The 20,823-nt window shown below is 37.6% G+C and overlaps 1 protein-coding gene across 2 annotated transcripts in view; it reads right to left on the bottom strand.

Annotated features, from left to right (window-relative positions):
• Positions 1 to 3,424: 3,424 nt before the first annotated feature.
• The window catches only part of LOC117291344 (cyclin-dependent kinase 14-like), a 73,900-nt gene continuing 56,501 nt past the window's right edge, over positions 3,425 to 20,823 (bottom strand). For both annotated transcript variants that reach the window (XM_033772988.1, XM_033772989.1), the window contains 9 exons: positions 14,408 to 14,499; positions 13,335 to 13,509; positions 10,848 to 11,034; positions 10,147 to 10,267; positions 9,022 to 9,115; positions 8,613 to 8,676; positions 7,380 to 7,428; positions 4,671 to 4,810; positions 3,425 to 3,876 (listed from right to left, as the gene is read on the bottom strand). In XM_033772988.1, the coding sequence (XP_033628879.1) occupies positions 3,818 to 3,876; positions 4,671 to 4,810; positions 7,380 to 7,428; positions 8,613 to 8,676; positions 9,022 to 9,115; positions 10,147 to 10,267; positions 10,848 to 11,034; positions 13,335 to 13,509; positions 14,408 to 14,499 (981 nt within the window). In that variant the 3' untranslated portion in view covers positions 3,425 to 3,817. The remainder of the gene's footprint in view (positions 3,877 to 4,670; positions 4,811 to 7,379; positions 7,429 to 8,612; positions 8,677 to 9,021; positions 9,116 to 10,146; positions 10,268 to 10,847; positions 11,035 to 13,334; positions 13,510 to 14,407; positions 14,500 to 20,823) is intronic.

The raw sequence follows: 20,823 nt of genomic DNA, 5'->3' as shown, positions 1-20,823 counted from the left end.
AAATTGGTTGAAACTTTTGTTATTTTCCGTTTGCTTTAAAATGATGTGGTTTACATCACACCACAGGAAATAAATACAAAATAATTTAAAATAAAATAAAATTATAATGAAATATAAATTAGATATTATAGGCTATAGAGGACAATACATAAGTACAGCTTGTAATGTAAAGGAAACAGTAATACAAGTGTGCTTTTTAAACTAATACTTGGAAATGATATAATACTGTCAAGCTCTTGAAGGGTCGACTCTTGGTTTCTTGTTGAAATGCCCCCAGTAGAAATAAAAAATTGTCTCACAAAGGTGCCCTTTATCATAGAAAAATGCCTTGCCATTCTAAGAATGAAGTTTCTAGCCGATGAAAATGGTTTTGGTATAGAACTCATTGGACACAAAAGAAACTCTTGAGAACAACAAATTTGTCTGCAAGAATGAAATGATAATCTAATTTAACTATAATTTTTTCTTACACTGATATCTCAACTTACAAACTCAGCTACCATTTTTAAAAAAAGACAGATGTGGTATTTAGATGGTGTCAAATCACTACATAACAGGCATAATGTATCGCACCAACATGGTGGACATGTTAGCTGAACCCCCCCCCCCCCCCCCTTCTAAACAAAAACCACCTTGTGAATAAAATGCAGTATGCAAAGGCAAATGTCAAAGGAATTCGGTGCCAAAAGTTCACAGCAAAAAGTCTTTGTATGTTTTGTGAGAATTTTCCACTACAATGATTTGTTTAATACAATTTACTTCCAGATGGCTGGAGGTTATGAATCATACTGAACTAGGAAATGCTCAGTGTTGTGAGAGAGGTTCAAATTTGCTGGCCTTAAGAGCAAAGCTCAAGAAACTTGTCATCAAGAAAATACTTGAATTCTAGTATCTTCTAGAAACAATAATTACCAAACCACAGCTGTTTGTCGGGAACAAATTTGTTTTTAAATGGTGATGCATTAAAATATTTGATATGAGTTTGAACATTCAAAGGGAGAATTGGATGGGAAGTTTAAAATTATATGTAGTTTTACAAACTCCCTTAAGACACGTCTTTACGTCTTGTTCTTTGTATTAATATGATTTATGGACGCACATGCCAGATATGAACTGGTGGCTATGGCTACAACAGTTGCCAAGGGTGTTGCTGAGGGCACCCCATACTTCATCACATGATGACGCAGCAATCCCCCCCATAGGCGCCATATTGAACATGGTCTGGTTACCTATCATACTGAAAAAAGAACCAGACTAATCAAACCGGCAAGCCTCATTTTAGCTACTTGGATTTGATTGGAAACAAAAGCTGCACCAAGTAAAGGTTGATACAATGCACTCATGCAACTACAGTTTCTCAACAGAAAGAGGAAGATGCCAAGCACTGCAAGAGTTTTTGTTCTGTGTTTTAACATTTATAATGGCACATGTGAGAAATTAAAAACAAAGAAATCAACTGAACACCTAAAAAGGTATGGTTGACAGTAGAAGCAGGGGCTGTGCTTTACCATAGAGCAAGGTATGGCTTTACTAAACTTGTTCAATGAAATGCAATAGGTTTATTTGGTTGAAACAACTACGAGTTGAATCAGTTCAATGTGTTTAATATTGATGTGTAACTTTGTAATTGAGTGGATGTCAATCACGGTAGAGCTGGCTGAGAGCAATAGCTGTTCATTTTTCATCAAACAAAACCGTGCAAAACCACCCTTTCTTTACATTGACGGCAGCTTTTTATTTATTATAGTTCCTTTTTACAATTTCTTCCATGGAAGAAAATAATATTATGTTACAATAAAATACACAAGAAAATATACATAGTTATGTTCAATTTGTACACAGCCTTCCAATTACTAAATTGGAATTAATTAAAAAAAACACAATTTCAGTTTTACAAAAGTACGCCATTGTTTGAGAAATTAGGGCCTACATCAGAAATTTACAGCGCAAAAAAACCTTCACAAATAATTTTTTTATTCATCTGGCAAGATTGGGTATCAGTGGGGCGATCAAGAGAGGGCGCCATCATGATCCTGAGTGGGACCCTATTGCTCATCAACAGAGGGCGCTAGCACATTTTATTTGTCAAAATTTGTACTGGTCACTCTAAGCATTCAGTTTGGGAGTCCAACTAATTTCATTAGATTCATTTACATTTACACGGCAGAATAGTATTTAAAAACTTGAAAAAAGAGGAAATTTCCATGAGTATGACCTAAATATTGTATAGATGATTTTTTTCTGGCTGTTTATTCTACTGATTCTCAAAGGGTAACGGAATCTGAAATTTTGTTAATCGCTCGGGGACAACTTGCATTATAGCAAAAGATTATCACAATAAAAGTCTGTGTTTAAAATTATTTACACCTTGGTAATAATTATATAGCACGTCTTAAGGGCTTAGACTTTGTAGTCACATTGGAGAGATACAATGTGTTAATCTGTTTCTGTCAGACCACTCTGACAACTGAAAAAATAGGAAAAGCAAAACCCCCAACTTCATAAGAAAGTTTTATTCATGTAATTTTATGCAAAGCAAGGGAAAGAAGTATACACTGTAAATCAAAAGAGCCTGTGACAATTGGTTGGAGTTTTGCTGGTGGCAGTAATAAAACAACTTTAAACAACCCAGTAACGTACAGTCAACCCTTACTGTCAAAACCATGCTATTAAGAGGTTCTGCTTATAAAGAGTACATTCTGAAGTCCAGAATCTCATTTCTGCTTTGTGTTACTTTGTTTTGCTGTACTCTTATAACAACATTCCTGTTAAAAAAGGTAGTTTGACAAGTCAGCAACTTTGTTTTAACGAGAGTTGACTGTATAACTTTCTGGTTAGTTGAACAGGAAAACAAACTTGTCAGGTAAAAATCCACCACAACAATAGAAGATTCATCAAAAAAGAAGTGCTTGTCATACAAACCAACACTCATTAATTATAGAACCATTTTCAAATCAACAGTAAATAGGGTACCAGCCTATCAATAGCACACACAAAGTATTAAGTTTGTGGCTGGTAACCCTTTTTTTTCTTCTTTTTTTTTTGCTGAGCTGAGCAGCTTTTTTCCCGCTCTAAGCAGATTTGTGTGTTTCTGGTGGATTTGTAGCCTACTTTGTTTAAAAAGAGAATAAACATTGTAACAAATGAGAGGGAGTGATGGGATGGGTTAGTGCGCAGTCACCGAACTCAATAACAACAAGTTTTGTCCTATGCACTTTGATACGCGAATTTAAAGGAACGTTACAGAATTGGTAAGAAACAAAAATCGTGAAGACCAAAGATTAACATCAAACTTACATGGTCTCATGATGATGAAAGTAGAAAACATCCCTTGAAATGTTTCTGTCTGAAATGTCATATTTGATGAGAAATAAATAATCTAATTTCACCTTTCGCTCATCAGTGATTGTTTTACTCATTTTTGTTTTTTTGCATCGATGTCATTATTATATCCTGGTTAGCGTTTTCTGTTCTATGATGCCCATCCTGCATCCTTCTGGTAAATGCGTCTTTCCGACTTAAACCCACGCCACTTCATACGACAGGCTCCAACAGTCACCAGAATGCATTGGCCGAGTTCACTAACTCGAATTTGCCTTTTACAAGTTGCAACAGGCGTTCGGAACGGCAGTTTTTATTTGGATGCTGTAGCAGTAGTGCGCTCCGTCAACCAATCAGAGGAGCCGTTAGCAAAGCACTTCGGCAAAATATGCATGAAAGCATGTGATGAGTGCACTTATAACACTGTGCGGGATTGGATGGTTGAACAACCAATCAGAGAGAGACTTACAGATGCGAGTCATCAGCAGAAGTCCTCTCACTTGGATGATTTCTCAGGTTCTAGCTTTATGCCTGGGACATTAAAAATGGACGCAACTGTGGGTAGAAAGGAGAAACAAAAACCCATTAATTATATATCCTATGACAACTTTCATGACAACCACAGGTCTCTAAGAACTTGGCCCCTTGGCCAAAAGTGGGGGGGGGGGGGGATTGTTGTAACGAAATCCCAAAATATTCTCAATGATTGTCAAATAACTTAAAGACACTGGACACTATTGGTAATTGTCAAAGACCAGTCTTCTCACTTGGTGTATCTCAACATATGTATAAAATAACAAGCCTTTGAAAATTTGAGCTTGATTGTTCGCCGGAGTTGCGAGTTGCGAGATAACTATTAAAGAAAAATACACCCTTGTCACACGAAGTAGCGTGCTTTCAGACGCTTGATTTCAAGACCTCAAATTCTAAACTTGAGGTCTCGAAATCAAATTCGTGGAAAATTACTTCTTTCTCGAAAAACAACGTCACTTCAGAGGGAGCCGTTTCTCACAATGTTTTATACTATCAACCTCTCCCCATTACTCGTCACCAAGTGAGGTTTTATGCTGATTATTATTTTGAGTAATTACCAATAGTGTCCACTGTCTTTAAAATGTTAAGATCTAGAAGTATGGTTGCAACAGCCAGTCTTTCTCAAACAAACATTAACTATGAATTTCCCATATCAAGAAGTTGTGATTCAGTAACTAGACGACAATTCTTATTCTACTCATTGTGGCATCCGTGGTGAGCTTAGTAGGATTCAAACCCACAACCTTGTGATTGCAAGTCCTGCAGTCTAACCACTGGACCATAGTCATTTTGACATGAAACAGAGAGAAACTTACTATCTGGGAGGTCGTGTATTTTTGTTGGCAAGTCACTGAAGTAATGATGCCTCATGGCATCGGTGGTTGATATTCTATTTCTTGGGTTCAGCTGAAGAAGACGTTTGGCAAGATCGTCACCTCCGTAACTGACACACAGACTGAGCAAAAGAAAGAAGACATAAACAACAAAAATCAGACGAATATTCACCTGTTCTAAACGATGTCAAAACTTTTTACGATGCACACATAGTTCAGAAGTTTTCAATGATTGTGTGAGAAAAATTTACAATTCAGAAATTTACTGAGTTAATATTAACCAAGTTCCAAACCATTCATATTGCTATCACCACTATGCACATAGGTTGAACTTTGTTCTGGTCCTAAGGAAAAAGATGTTGGAAAACTAAATGCAGATCAATCCTTCCGAATTCTGAAAAAAAACCGAAGAGAACCCTTGTATATATTTTAGCGTTTTCTTTTAAACATGCCAGCCTGCCGACTTTGGGAAGTACCTATGCTGCCCTTTGATCTGTCATGATTCGTCAAAGTTTCCTGCACATACAGCTAGTCAAGTTGTAGGTGTTCTCAAACTCTCCACAAGGACAACAGTCCGGTATTGTGAAATGTGAGTCCTTGGACTTCCTGTACCCCAGAAACTATAGAGCCCGATTTCCACATCTGATGCATTTACCATTTGTATAAATATTTACACCAGATCTCAAAAAGTGGCAGTGTACTTTAAAATTCATCAGCAGTTTTTGGAGAAATAAACTCTTGAACAAACTTTCTGAACCTAATTGCAATCCATGCCCCTGATATCTGCCAGAGAAAACAGAGGAAATTTCCTCCATGCCCATGGTCATTGCTTTGGTGCCCCTATAAAGTGGTCCACTAGAAGTGTTAATTTCCCTTATAGAGGTGCCCTTTACTAAGGAAAAGCTGCCTTGCCCTTATAACCAATGAACCATGTATCAGGCCTGGGTCCAATTTCATAGAGCTGCTTAATCAGCAAGTAGTGCTTAACAATTTTCTGCTCAGCAAAAATGAGCAGGATACCATTTACACAATGGTTCAATGTTGGATGGTGTTTTGACTGATACTATTATTCTGGTAAGCATAATTTTGTTACTTTTGTTTAGCTACTTTTTGAGCTTAAGCAGCTCTATGAAATCAGGCCAAAGACTGCATTTTTGATTACTTTAATGATGTATGCTTAGGTGAATCTAGGTTGTGGTTAGATTTCCTGGAGTGAAAGGGGGGGTGGGGTGTTGGGCTTGGGTGACAGTTATATTTTTTTACATTGTTAAAAGCAGGGTTGGTTAAAACCAGATATTGTGGCCTAGTGTTATCTGGTTTGTGGTTTCACACATACAGAGTATGAGGTCTGGCAAAACAAGAGAAAGAGAGCGAGTTTGTTTTCAAGGGAAATAGTGGAATATCTTCAGGGTCAATGGCCTACAAAATAGAAGGTGAAGGTGTAGATGAAAAACTTCAAAATCGTTTAGATAAATGTTAACTATTTCCCTTCTTTCAATACAAAAACCTTTTCTGTGTAAAATTATTTCAATCGGCTTAATAATAGCAAATATGGTGAAGGATTGGGATTGTGTTGTTTTAATAAGCGTCAATTATATCTCGTTAAGAAACAAACAAAGCTAGATAAATGATATTTGGTTTCAATGGCTAAGTGTTCAAAGTTTTGGGAGGGAAAAAAACCCAAATACTAGAAACCAATGATCCATTTTGAAACTTGTGCTGAAAAAGTGTATCAAACGTTATGCAATTTGGTAGCTGGATTCCTCAACCACAATTCTTAATGGCTGTAAATGTTTATGATAAAAAAATATTTGAGGCTAACTGAAACCAGTCAAGTACCAGTATGCAGAAACAGGTTACCAGCTAAAATGCCATTAAGTTCACATTGTTGCGACTGGTGCTGCACTCATTTTTTGCTTAAACAACAACTTTGATGAGCAGTATTTTCTGCTAAACAGCTTCATGAAATTGGACTCTTGTCTTCTAAGTTATGCTAGTTCTAGTCCCACTTCAGCACCCAAACAGCTCTGCAATTTTTTGCACTTTTGTTTATGCATTGTTCCTGTTTAACTTTTTTTGTTTAACCTTCACTTTGAGCCTCTAACCACCCTCCAAGTTCCCCCGCTGTAAACTTCCTTTTCCTGTCAAGAAACAACTAAACAACCGACTGGAAAATCCCATCCAAGGGATCTCAAATCTCTACAGGATGTTGAACTTCCTCTGTCACAGAAAACCACAAGTTCCTAGGACGATTGGCTAAAAATAAACTTCTACCTACCTACCTTCCTACCTTTTTAAGAGAATCTTGGGAATTTTATTCAATAGATGTTGAACTTGCATCGTGGATATAGAATATTAATTTCCCTCCCGAGTAATATGCCTGTGATTTTTTTTTCACAGAACTCGGGACTGTACTGAGTATACAGTGCTAACACACATCGGTGTATATGGGTAAAACCAAAATTGATATCAGGAATGTTTTGTTGGTGAAAGCTTTAAAGTTACCTTGCTGTCATTTCATTGATGTTATAATTGCATAAGAGAGCTACCCTAGAATGTGGATGTTGTGGTTTCGAATCCCACTGGAGTAGTCTATATATTTTTTGCCTCACAGGGCTTGGAAAGCACCTAGTACTTCCAAAAAATAACAGTAAGCAAAAAATAATAAAAAAATGTTACTTTAACTCTTACCTTGGTACTACTTCACAGAGGAATTTGGGCGGATAAACTTTAGTCACTACTGTAAAAACAAACCAGACAAAATAGACAAATGAAACTACAAAATCGCAATCAGTATTCAAGTGATAGAAACAGCTCCACGAAACCAAAATACTTGGTTATTTACTGTAAATTATTGCAACACTGCAATTGAGGAAACACTGGAGTAGTTTTTTTAACTGATTGTAAATACGGTATTTTGGCTATGGGTTGTGTGTGAACATGTAAGCTTTATCAAGTTTGGTGCGTTTAAAGGCAGTGGACACTATTGGTAATTACTCAAAATAATTATTGGCATTAAACCTCACTTGGTAAAGAGTAATGGGGAGAGGTTGGCAGTATAAAACATTGTGAGAAACGGCTCCCTCTGAAGTGGAGTAGTTTTTTTTTTTGATAGGGGTGTTTAGAACTTGAGGTCTCGAAATCAACCATCTAAATGCACACAACTTCGTGTGACAAGGGTGTTTTCTTCTTTCATAATTATCTCGCAACTTTGATGACCGATTGAGCTCAAATTTTCACAGGTTTGTTATTTTATGCATATAATGAGATACACCAACTGTGAAGGCTAGTCTTTGACAATTACCAGTAGTGTCCACTGCCTTTAAATTTCTACCAAAACTGTTCAGTAACAATCATTATGCTGCAGAGTTTAAGGCACTGGACACCTTTGGTAATTACTCAAAATATATAATAAAATAAAAACTGTAACGAGCAATAGAGAGCTGTTGATAGTATAAAACATTGTGAGAAACGACTCCCTCTGAGGTAATGTAGTTTTTGAGAAAGAGGTAACTTCTCACTAAAATATTTGAATTTGAGAGACACTTCAGACCTGACGCTTTTCTCAGGCATCTGAAAGAAAGCACACAAATTTGTGCTACAAGGGTGTTTATTCTTTCATTATTTTCTTGCACCTTCGATTACCAATTGAGCCCAAATTTTCACAGATTTGTTACTTTGTGCCGTCTTGTTGAGATACACCAAGTGAGAATTATTCAAACATTTGATTGCATATTCCTGATTGAATACTTTTGGTTAGCAATTTATTTTAGAAGTTATGTGGCAAACTTTTGAAACAGGGAATGGCTTTCTCTTTCCATATGATGAAATAAAACTTCCTCATCCGGAGGTGAGCAACATGCAGGAAGTATCCGATTCTATATTTCAGTTTCAACCTATACGAAAAAGCTCAGTTCAACTAACCTGTTTTATAGTTTGGTAGTCTTGTTACACCTGGCCATTTTGCCTCTGTTGGGGTTCCCAAAATCTGGGAAAAAATTCACAAACTCAGTCAATCTTCAAAGTCAAACAACACTGGATATATGTTTGTCTACCATTAAAATGAATTTAGAAACATGCCAGCCAAGAAGAAATACACAAAATAACAGGTATGTGAATTATGAATTATGAAGTTACAGCATTGTGTAGCTGAAATAGTTTGGAAGCTTTTTGTGTAAAATAAAAGAAGAAATCTATTGCAATACATCATGATCAAGCTCGGAAATTTAAAATCAAATTAAATAACAAATATTGGATTGAAATTTCTACCACAAGAGGGCAGTAAACAAAATGGTGCTGTCAGAATTTAGTTGGATACAAATAAATGCCATACCTTGAATATTCTCTCGAGTTGGTCTTTGTAATCTTTCATTCCGGGGAATGCTGGATGGCCCCTCAACATCTCAATGAATATACAGCCAACACCCCTATCAAAAAAATGGTCAAGTCCATTAGCTTCTGACTTTTGAGATGAAGTGAGTTACCCAATGAGGACTTTCAAAACTAATTTCATAAAAACTTTGTACAACTGTTCAAATGACGTCAGAAGCTTTTTCTTTGTGGATGTATCTTTACAGACGAATACAGTTGCTGTTAAAGCAGACATTTCTTCATATTAAGCACATTCTCACCCCAAGAAGTCAAAATGTGAAGTATGTTACATAAGTGTCAATGGTATGCCAGGTGTAGTGAGCATCAAACTGCCTCCAACGATATCTGGAGTGACAGTCTAAAGTGACATCAATTTAAATTATTTCATGTCATTGAAATATTTCTGGTGGCTGACAAAAATAGTTCACTCAGTGAATAATAAATGCAGACACTACCTTCAAAAAACTTCATCTGACTAAGGTTAAGTTCTGTTGCATCAGTATTTATAGACATTAATGAAATGTACTTTTATTTTCAATTTTATAGCTACTGGTAAATTTATAATAATTATTACTAGAGTCTTATATCGGGCAAACACTATAGCAGGAGACCAAGCCCTCCCTAATGCCGGCCCGGCCTTGTGGAATTCACTTTCTGATAGCTGCAGAAAAGCAAACTCACTAGAATCATTCAAGAATTTGCTGAACACACTTGTTTTTTTGTTTTTTTGGTTTTAAAGGACACAAGTGTCATGTTTTCAATTATAAAATGTTCTGTTTTGAGGGAGCAGACTCAAAGACAGATTATTGTTTGAAGCATCTGTTTGTTATTGGTTTCATTTTTTGTGATATGGACTCATAAAGACTTCAACAAGAATGAAACATTGGATTAGGGTTTGAGGATTCAACTTGAAAGTTCTCAGGAAATTTGAAACCTTTTCAAGAGTGAAACCGGAGTTACATCTCTAAGCTTGCATAACAGTAACATCATCATTTTATCGCCAAGTAGGTCCAAGGATCTCACTACATATCCCCCGAGTGAAATTACAGCTATTAATTTCAACAAATGTGTAAATCTAGAGGCTTACCAGATGTCTAGTTGTGTTGAATAATCTGTAGATCCTAAGAGTACATCTGGAGGTCTGTACCACAATGTGACCACCTCATGCGAGTAGGTTCTACTTGGGATGGACTTCGCTCTTGCGAGACCTAAATGAAGATACAAGACACAAAGGATGTTTGTAAGAAGCTTCATCGAGATGGGCGATGATAAAATAGGGAGAGTTGGAGTGTTAACCTTTAACATTTTTTAAGTTGTGAAACATGGATCAAGTTGTGAAACATGGATCTTCCATTTTTTAAACACGTTTGAGACTATGCTTCCCACTGTAGGCTTTCTATGATTAAGCAGAAAGTTATGAGAGAGGACAAATGCCTTTTCAGAAAGTAAACCTCAACAGCAAATGTCTGCACATGTGTTTTTGAGGATTCTGAACAGAACAAAATTAACTAATAATTCTTCTCTATCCCCTCTGAAATATTTAAAGAGGTTTTGTTTTCTTCAGATGTTTTTTTTGTGCAGTCAATTTGAAATACATGATAAGAGAGAGAGAGAGAGTTCAGCAGAAAACACACATAAATAGCAAGGGGTAACGAAGAAGACAATTTGAAGACCTTGCTGTGTAAAGAATATAGTTAAATAAAAATTGTTCTCTATCCCCGCTGAAACATTTAAAGAGATTTGTTTTTTTTTTGATGTGTTTTACTTGACTTGACTGAGGAAACTTACCGAAATCTGCGAGTTTGAGTTCACCCGTTTCACTGATGAGAATATTTTGTGGTTTCATATCTCGATGGAGAATTGTCCTCTGATGACAGAAGGAGAGACCCCTCAGCAACTGGAAAAGGAACAGCTTGACATTGTGTGGGTTCAACCCACCTGGGTGCTTCTCCAAATACGCGCTCAGATCTGTATGCTGGAGGAGAGAAGATAGAGTGTAGTTGATGTCATTAAGGCTTAGTATGTATCATCCATTGTGAACAATAGAAAAATCAAAGAATCGGTGCAAAAACGTTGGATCACGATTTTGTAAAAAAAAACTTTGCATCTCGCACATAAATGCTTCGTGCAAAAACATTGTATCTCGGCTCAAACTTGTTTTGTGTGTAGGAAAAACAACATTTTAAAATGCAGGCCTCCGATACTTCACGGAGGCAACAAAGGCGATTGCCTCCATGCCCCCCTCGCCATTGCCTTGGTGCCCTTCAAATGCTACAGTAGATATTTCCTCATAAAAAATGCTTTAGAGCCGTTGCCCTCTCTAAAACAAGAAGCATACAGGCCTGAACATGACACAACTAAATAAGTATCAATCAACCTGGATCTTATGATTCTAAGGCAATTTTCATCCTGTGTTGAAAAATTCAACTGGATATTTAAATTTGAAACAGACAGTTTCAGACAAAGCGAATTCAGTTGAAATACAGCACCAGATGTGCTCAACATCAAACAGGTCTCTATCGAAAGACAATCTTACCACTCATTCAATTTATTTGAGTTGACTTTTGCTAAAACCCCCCCCAAGAGACAAAACAGCGCCCCTGGATATGCTTACTGTTTCATTCCAAAAGTCTGCGTTCTAGATTTCCGTTCTTCGGTGTATTGTTGTATTTAATCAAATTGTTGCATGAAAGGCTGGTGGACAACTTAGCCCAATTTCATGGCTCTGCTTACCGCTGAATTCTGCATCTACAGAAACAATTAACCGCTTAGGCAGGGTAAACGCATAAATTCTGCGCAAGTTGTGTAAGTGAAGAATGCTCAGTTTCATGAAGTTCGATGCACACTGTGTAACTCACTCACATTAAGCTCAGATTTTCTGAATAAGCGCAAACCTTTTGCTTTTTGTTTACTCCCAAGCAATGGTGGTTATTTCCCAGGAAAACGCTAATTCCCGGGAATGCGCAGGGGTTAGCCATGCCAAGTGTGAAAAGGTCGACCACACGTCAAAGAAAATCCTCAGGAAAAACGACTAATGCGAAAATGGCATAAGAAATCCAAGACCATACCAATTCCATGCCGAGATTTAATACACATACAAGAAGCATGGTGCAACACATTATGCACTCACTACACGATGTACATTTGAAGTGACACAAATTTAATGCACCACCCCGTCCGTCTGATATAACATAGCGGGCGAATTTAAGAACAAATTTTTAAAAAGCTCTCTCTACGTCAATTACCAGTGAAAACAATACACCTTTAACCTTTTGTGATGTGAATAACAACTTGTTATTTAAGCATCGCGGCCTGACGTTTTTGGCGTATAGTCAAGCGTGTCATTGATTTATAGTCGCACTGTTGGCTCAGAGAAAGGTGGGCTTCTTAGAAATCTTGCGTTCTACGACTTTGACATGAAATTCTGAATCTCAAGCATTATGGGAAGAAATCAATGTTACATCCTAAACCCTAGAGAAGAATATTGTGAGTGTAAATATTTGCATGCATTTTCTAGTTTTGATTAACCTAAATAAAAGGTCTGGTTTGGATGAAAGCTAAAGCCATCCCTTACCACTTTTATGTTTAAATTGGGGATATCTATTTTAGTACACAAACATCTGCACTATTCTGCTTTATTCTTCTTCCAAAGTATTTTTTACAAAGAGGACCCAAACTTACCAGACTCCTGGATGGGGCTACCCTCTACTTTTGACAGACTGCTTTAAATAAATTGATAAATAAACCAGGAGGTCGCAGTTTCAAATCCCGCTCTAGTCAACTACTTCTTTGTTGGCCCCAAATTCATTTATTTGCACCTAGTCAGTTTCCCTTGTGGTTTATGACTCGTAAAATAACAGTTTTTGTTTTCCTTTGGTCATGAAATCTTATGAAAACAAAATCTCATGAAAACAAAATTGTCCAGTGACAAAACATAAATTCTGGTGCAATTGGAAAACAAAATGCTTCTTTTATGCAGACAAGTTTTTAAACTGTTCTTGAATATGCCAAGTGAGTATGAAAGTTTCACAGTTTCAGGTAGGGAGTTCCAAAGCCTCGGTGCTGCATGCACTCTTAAAACATCTCTACCCCATCAATGATTTGGAGATGTTTTCCCGAAGTAGTTTGTGTTGTGATCAGCCTAAGACTATTTATGTACTGTGGAACTGTCAACATTTGAGGCAGGTGTAAAAAACTACACCCTCACGGGATCACCCCCAACCAAAAACACACCCAAGGGACAAATCTTTGGCGTTCAATAATTCAGCAACTCACCACATACTCGATGACAAACGTGAGCGCTGTCTTTGTGTGGATGATGTCATGAAGACAGACAATGTTTGCGTGCTTCAAACCCTTCAGGAGCGACGCTTCCCTGATTGCCGTAAAAGGAGCGCCCTCGTCTTGTTGTAGACGGATTTCTTTAAGCGCAACGACTTGTTGATTGACGCTGAAGGAAAGAGAAAGAGGGGAGGAAATCAAGGAGAAGGGGTTGAGGTTATTTTGTCAGACAGGAAAAGTGCAATGTGGGGGAGAATGCATTAAAGGTTGTGTAGAATAAAGAGCATTTGGTTGAGTGTTTGATACCAGGGGTGGATTTCACAAAGGTAGTCCTAACTTAGGACTAGTACTAGGCAATGCTAAGAGATAGGACCAGTCCTAAGTTAGGATGAGTTACTGGTTCTAACTTAGGACTGGTCCTATCTCTTAGCATTGCCTAGGACTAGTAGTTAGGACTACCTTTGTGAAATCCACCCCAGATAGTTTAACTGCGAGTCTTTACTTCAACATTGCCGCTACTCTACGCAGTAACACCGAACAATCAGAGATACACAATCTGAAGGGTTGTTAAAGGCAAAGTATACCTTTGGTTTTTGGAAACATGTGAAAATTTGATTTGAAGATGTGGTTGCGTTTCAGAAATATCACCGAAAATCCAGAGCAAATGAATCCATGCAGGAGGAATAATACCTAATGGGAACACACAATAATATGAGAAGTGTTTCTGACAGCAGTGCTTCACAGATTCCAGTTAGGCATAACAACTGATACTTTTTGTACATTATAACCACATCACTTTGAAATGATATTATTCTCAAATGCTTTATATTATCGAAAGGTGCTGTGCTTCTGAAATATTCCAAGGGATGTTTTCTACTATCATCATCATTAGACCATGTAAGTTGTACGTAAATCTGTGATCTTCACGATTTTTGTTTCTTACCAATTCTGTCTTGTTCCTTAAAGAGTGATTACTAAATACCTCCCCTTTAAGTATAAGTCTTAAATTTCAAAATAAATTCTTCAAAATTGCTATGAATTGAGAAATTGGATCTTAAATTACCTACCTGCTTATTGCCTTATACACTTTGGCATATGAACCTTCGCCCAGTTGACCGATTTTTGTGTACGTCTCTGATTTGCCGAATGGTGAACAGGACTGCAAAACAAGAACAAAAAACAAAGACGTTTTAGATTAAACATTTCCCTAAAATGAGACATAATCCGAACCTGGCAACAAGTACTTGTTTTCTCTCAAATTAATAGAAACAAGTTGAAGCCATTGAGGGTTCCACACTGCTTGTCCGTTGAGTGGTAACAAGAACGCTAAATGTGAGTTTTATATCTGTAATGGTAAAAAAGGGCGTTCAGTGTATTATTGAAATAAAAACAAAATCATTTTTAAAGACACAAATTTTGGTGTCACTCCTAGAAATAATTTCTAGTTAGATTTTTGGGAGTGACACCAGAAAAGTTTTCTTAAAATAGGATATTCTATTATTTCATGAATACAATTTTTAGCAGTCTAGATACTTATAAATCTGGAAACAAAATAAAAATCCACAGATAAATGTTTTTTAACAGAAAGCATGTTTCTTGCCTAACATGGTGAAAATGTTTTACCATTAAATTATATTGGCCAGGACCTTAAAAAAATGCAAAGCAACTTTCGAACTCCATACAAATGAAACTGACGCAACGTCCCCTGATAACTCCAGTGGACTTCATCATTCTGATGATCGGAAAACCAGAACAGGGAAATTGATGCACTGTTCAGACCTTAATAATGAGGATGCGTGGATGACATTTCCCCTCTGTTATCAGTTATTGTTTAAGGCCATGCCAGACAAAGCAATTTAAAGGCACACAGTTCCAGGTATTCTCACAAAAAGCAATTCACACAACAGTTTTGTGAGGAGGAAATTACCTTAACAAAATTAACTTCCGTACAAGTGTTCCTTTTGAAGGTAGTGCAATTGGTTGCCTTCAAGTTGTCAGTAAAAATGTCCTCATTTAGCGAGAACCCCAGAATGATTTAATGTACATTCAATCCAAGTTTTTGAAGACATAATGAATTCCACCGTTCCTCAGTCTGGTAATTCAGATCACTTAATTCAGGGGTCGATTTCACAAAGAGTTAAGACTAGTCTTATCGTGAGTTAGGACGAGTTACTTGTCCTAACTTAGAACTAGCCATACGTTTTTATATCTCCTAGGACTATAGTCCAGAACAGTCTTAACTCTTTGCTAAATTGACACCCTGACGACCTTACAAAGACTGAAAGTCTTTGCGGACGGAAAACCCGTCCAATATGAGTTGGTACAATATGAGGAATATGAATTACGCACAAAAACCATTCACGACATGCTCCTCACTGATTTTAACCTCCACAATCTAAAATGTAATCCTAACACAAATGACAACAATTTCTATCCAAAATATGACAGCAACAAACCTTGCATGGTGGGCAAGTTCCCCTTCGTTGTATTTCATTACGTGGTTTCTCATCACATAGTGGTAAATGAACACTGTTACGTAGTCCAATATTGTGACACCCCACACATACAGCAACGTTAGGCATCCTTCTAATATAAAAATCACTTAGTTGACCTCCAAAAAAACAATCCTGTCTCTTCGAATCACTTCTGAAGTATGGCTGTCAGTCCGCCAATCCATGAGTTTTAAATAGAAAGGAAAAGTCGAACAGGAAATGTTTGCAGATAAGAGAATAACAGTTTACGGGGCATACGACGGAACGGTTGCTGTGGTGGGTCTGCAATGACCTTGTTTATCGTGGAGTAGTAAAAATGCCAGTGACGTAACTCTTAACCAATCAGGAAGCTGCCTCACATCATGAATATTTATAGGATGTGGACTGAATCACTTACACGTTGAATCAACCAGCGTGTTATTGTAAGTGGGTTGGCTACTACGTGCACTTGCATAACCAACGTGTAAGTACATGTCTGCAGGCGATATTACTTCTGTATTTACAAACACGTACAACACGTGTCGACCACTTGTGACGACCACTGACAACAAATTGCGAAACACTCCCCTCAAAAATGGAAAAAACAGTTAGTAATCAATTATGTTTTTTGCTTCATATTTGATATTGTGGTTAAGTTTGTTGTTGTTGAGTCACAATTGTTTCCAACACAATCAAGGTGATTCACACGCAGGTGATTTGAAACATTCGTCCAGGGTGGCACCAAAGATTTCGAAACAAGTTTTCAACTGGGGTTGATAAATAAATTGTAAACAAATATAAATTAAATTCGCGATGGCCTGGAAATAACAGAGCTTGGTAAATAATCTTGATGCAAATCCGAATCCTAGACGGTTTACCTATTTGGAACTTAACCAAATGCTAAAGAAAATAAAACTTTGAGTGTTGTTTCAAAAGTTTCTAGGAAGGTAAACAAATAAAAAATTATCATCTTGTTTTGTTGGACTCTTCTTCTTCCATGTAAAATGTTTAACTTAGAACAAACTCTCCACGAAATGTCTAAAAGATTTACCCTACCTCAATAAACACATCAGAGAGATTTTCCTGGTCGAGATAAACTACATGGGACATCTGTTAAAGGTATAGATGAAACAAAGGGGCTTGACATGCCAAACTACTCCAAAACATTAAGGGGATGTTTATCTGAGAGACAGTTTTTATAGTGGTCATTGTCAATTGTGTCATACGTCCTTTGACCTGACACTCCTCATTTACATTCCTCCAGTTTAAACTACCACTTGAATGAGAAAGTATAGCATGTATCAATTTAACATCAGGACCAGCTTAAAGTGCGCAAGTTTATTTCCTTCACAAGTCTGTTTCCTTTACACCTTAAAGCACTTGGGATAAAAGTGGTCCTAAATCGTTACAATGCGCACAAAACTTGTACGATTTTAGTTCTTTGTTTTGGTGGGAAATCCTAATAAGTGTTGTCCCACTCACAGTTGGTTGGGGTTGAGCAAAGAAAATTTTACTAGAACAGGATATGGACGAAAAAAACCTCTGGTTTAATGTGTTCTACCAACTGAGGTATCTAGCTGGCACCTCTGAAACTTCTGATTGGCCCCGGACAAAATAGGGAGACCACCACCAAAGGGGACACATGTAGCTTAGTTGGTAGAGCACTGGCACGCTAACCCAGAGGTTCTGGGTTCAAATCCCACTCTAGTCAACTTGTCTTTTTTCAATCCCAATTTATTAACAATAGTCAGTTAGTTTCCCGTGTAGTTATAAACTCGTTGCCCATGTAATTCATCAAGTTGTAAACTTGATGCGCTTGTATTTAGTTGTAGCTTAAATATCAGGGCTAGCTTGACTGGTGTTTCTTGTGGAAGTCATACAGCACCAGGGCCCAATTTCATGGCTCTGCTTACCGTCGAATTCTGCGCTTACAACCCCCATTCCCCGCTTACGTGCAAGCGCCGAATGCCTTGTAAGCGTAGAATGCCTAGTAACGTAAAGTATGCACGCGCAGAAGCCAAAATTCGCCGCTAACCCGTGAAATACTCTTGCCGTAAGCACAGAATTCCCTGCTTCCGCAAGCGCCGATTCTGTGCTTACGGTAAGCAGAGCCATGAAATTGGGCCCTGCCCAAGCCATTTGTGGCCGTCATAATTGAGGCAAATGATTTAAAATCTGGATAAACAATGGGAAAAAAACTACTTAAAGATGATTGACAAAATGAGATTGACGTCACCAGGGAAACATTTCTATTCTTAATAGTCTCTTAAATGTAAATTACATATTTACCACCACCGGGATGTTATTCCAAGCTCACAATTACAGAAACTATTTTGGGATTAATCAGAATGATCAGACAGGAAGCACAAAGGGAGCCCTGGCCTGTATACATATCATGGTAAAGTAGGCTTGGCTGTATTATGACTTAAGCGTACAAGTTGTTTGTGTTATAAAATCAATCAATAAGAAGACATTTAGCACCAAAAACAACATAAACTGTTCAAAGGCGATGAGACAGTTACATGGAATTAATCACAATTCACATTTGAGCATTTTATTTTTATAAGAACAGTCTCTGAGTATCTTTGGTGCAAGATTTGGAAGAAGAGGAAAGTGTGAGATGCTGCAATAAGGTGGTTTTTACAAACCAATAAATATATAACTGTGAACAATTACAGATTGCACAAAGCCAGGGGTAGATGCAAATCGCTCCACCATGTCTACCCTGCCCCCGTTGAGATGTTTTATTATACCCTTATTGATAAATGGTGTTGTCACACAAAAAATTGACTCCCACTTGCAGTCCCCCCCCCTTTCTATGAAAAGTGATACTTCTTCATGAAGAAACAAAATACAACAAAAAGAATGATTATTGGTGTTGTCAAGACTTAAACACAACAAGTTTGATACCCACTTGCCCCCCCCCCCCTCTTTAATAAGAAATGTGATACTCCTTCATAAAGAAACAAATGCTAAAAGTTCCTTTCCCACGTACGGACAAAACGAAGAGAAGGATTCAAAATTGTTAAAATGTCTACTAGTTAATCTGCCGCAATTTGGATTGTTTCGGGAGATTGTTTAGCTTCTCTTCCTGTTTCCCCAGACAAACCTACATTGATCCTGATTGGTCATTTGTAATCATTTCCTCTTACAACTGCCCGTCCGTCCTAGTGGTCAATCTTGGTGGTCAATCTATCCGGTTGACCATCTACTAGTTCATGAACCACCTCCATGTGCCACTGTTTGGTGTACATCCATAGGACAGAGAGGTCATTCAGACCATGAAAGTCGGTTTAACTCATGGTTCAACCCAATCAAATTAATTTCTGTGTGTCTGAACGATACTAAGGTTAGTCCGAATTGAGTTCAACCAGCGAGGGGGTTTATCTTTAGACCGCTTCGGGTGTATCTTTTAACACTGTGCTACAACAACCTCGAAAGTTAAACAGCTACCTGAACGGAATGTTTTATTACAGAAATGGTATTTTTACTTGTTTATAATGCACTTGTTCACCATTTTAATGTAATTTTGATATGTGTACACTTCTGAACTTTTCGTAATTATCAAGTAAAAAATCAGGCCCCTACCTAAAGGTTTTTTGAAAAACTAAAAACACTTCTGCCGTTGAGAGCGGGCGTCAAAGGACAATGCCGCTGACGTCATTTGTGGGAGTTTGCTTATACATCCACGCTGCAACAAAGCGGCTTTATCTACTTATGACGTTTTGAGAGTGATTACGTAACGGGGCTTTTCGCAAATCTCGCAGAAAAGCTCTGGACAAGGGCATACAAGATGATTGCTTTTTTTACACAATTGAAACCTATTTATAATCATATGACTCGATTTCCTTATTCATCGAAAACATTTTAAGTGGAATTCAGCAAAGTTCACGACTTGACATTTTCGTTCAAGCAGGTCTTTAAACCGGTTCGGGTCTAACTTAGTACGCTCACTGAACATACCCAGAGATACCAGTAAGATCATCAGGCCTGATACTTCAGAGAAGTAATGAAGGCAATTGCCTTCAGGCCCCCTGGTCATTGCCTTGGTGCCCTTGAAAGGCTCCAGTAGAAACTTGAAATTTCCTCATAGGGTGCCCTTTATCGAGGAGAAAATGTCTTGGTGCCCTTGCCCTTTCAAATCGAAGCAGTGGATCATCTCCTTGTGCCATCATCTCCTTGTAGGGTGTGCATCAAGGACCACTTTGTTTGCTCGGCGCTATGTGAGTAAACTCTCATTCTCCAAAAGACGTTTAGAGTATACTGATCGAATTGTCCAGCAGAAACCAGCTCTTCTCCGAGCCGCCACTACTCAAAAAAGATTGTCACAACGAAACTTATATCCTCTAACCATTTTATACACCATTTATTTTAGTGATAAATTGATCATATATGGACCTATTTTTTACTAAAAGGCAGTGGACACTATTGGTAATTACTCAAAATAATTATTAGCATAAAACCTTTCTTGGTGACGATCTAATGGGGAGAGGTTGATGGTATAAAACATTGTGAGAAACGGCTCCCTCTGAAGTGCCATAGTTTTCGAGAAAGAAGTAAGTTTCCACGAATTTGATTTCGAGACCTCAGATTTAGAACTTGAGGTCTCGAAATCAACCATCTAAACGCACACAACTTCGTGTGACTAGGGTGTTTTTTTCTCAAATTTTCACAGGTTTGTTATTTTATGCATACTATGTTAAGATACACCAACTGTGAGGGCTAGTCTTTGGCAATTACCAATAGTGTCCACCGCCTTTAAGGGATGAACACTTATCCCTGTCCGTACTACCAGCCATTGGTCACCTCATGCAATCAATCAGTTATATTGACCCAATTTGTCAGGTTTCGTACCTGGCTGAATCTGAAAGGAAACAGTGCGTAATTGTCGGCTAAATGGTCATACTCTTTAACTCCCACATTTCCCACCAATTCAACCTCATTTCCTCATTTCTGAATACTATTCATTTCAGATATAATGCTGAGGAGGTTATGACGAAAATATCAACCCA

Source organism: Asterias rubens, chromosome 6 (genome assembly GCF_902459465.1).
Source record: "Asterias rubens chromosome 6, eAstRub1.3, whole genome shotgun sequence".
NCBI lineage: Eukaryota > Metazoa > Echinodermata > Asteroidea > Forcipulatida > Asteriidae > Asterias > Asterias rubens.
The sequence above is the reverse complement of the archived record's forward strand: the minus strand, read 5'-3'. Positions and strand labels throughout refer to the sequence as shown.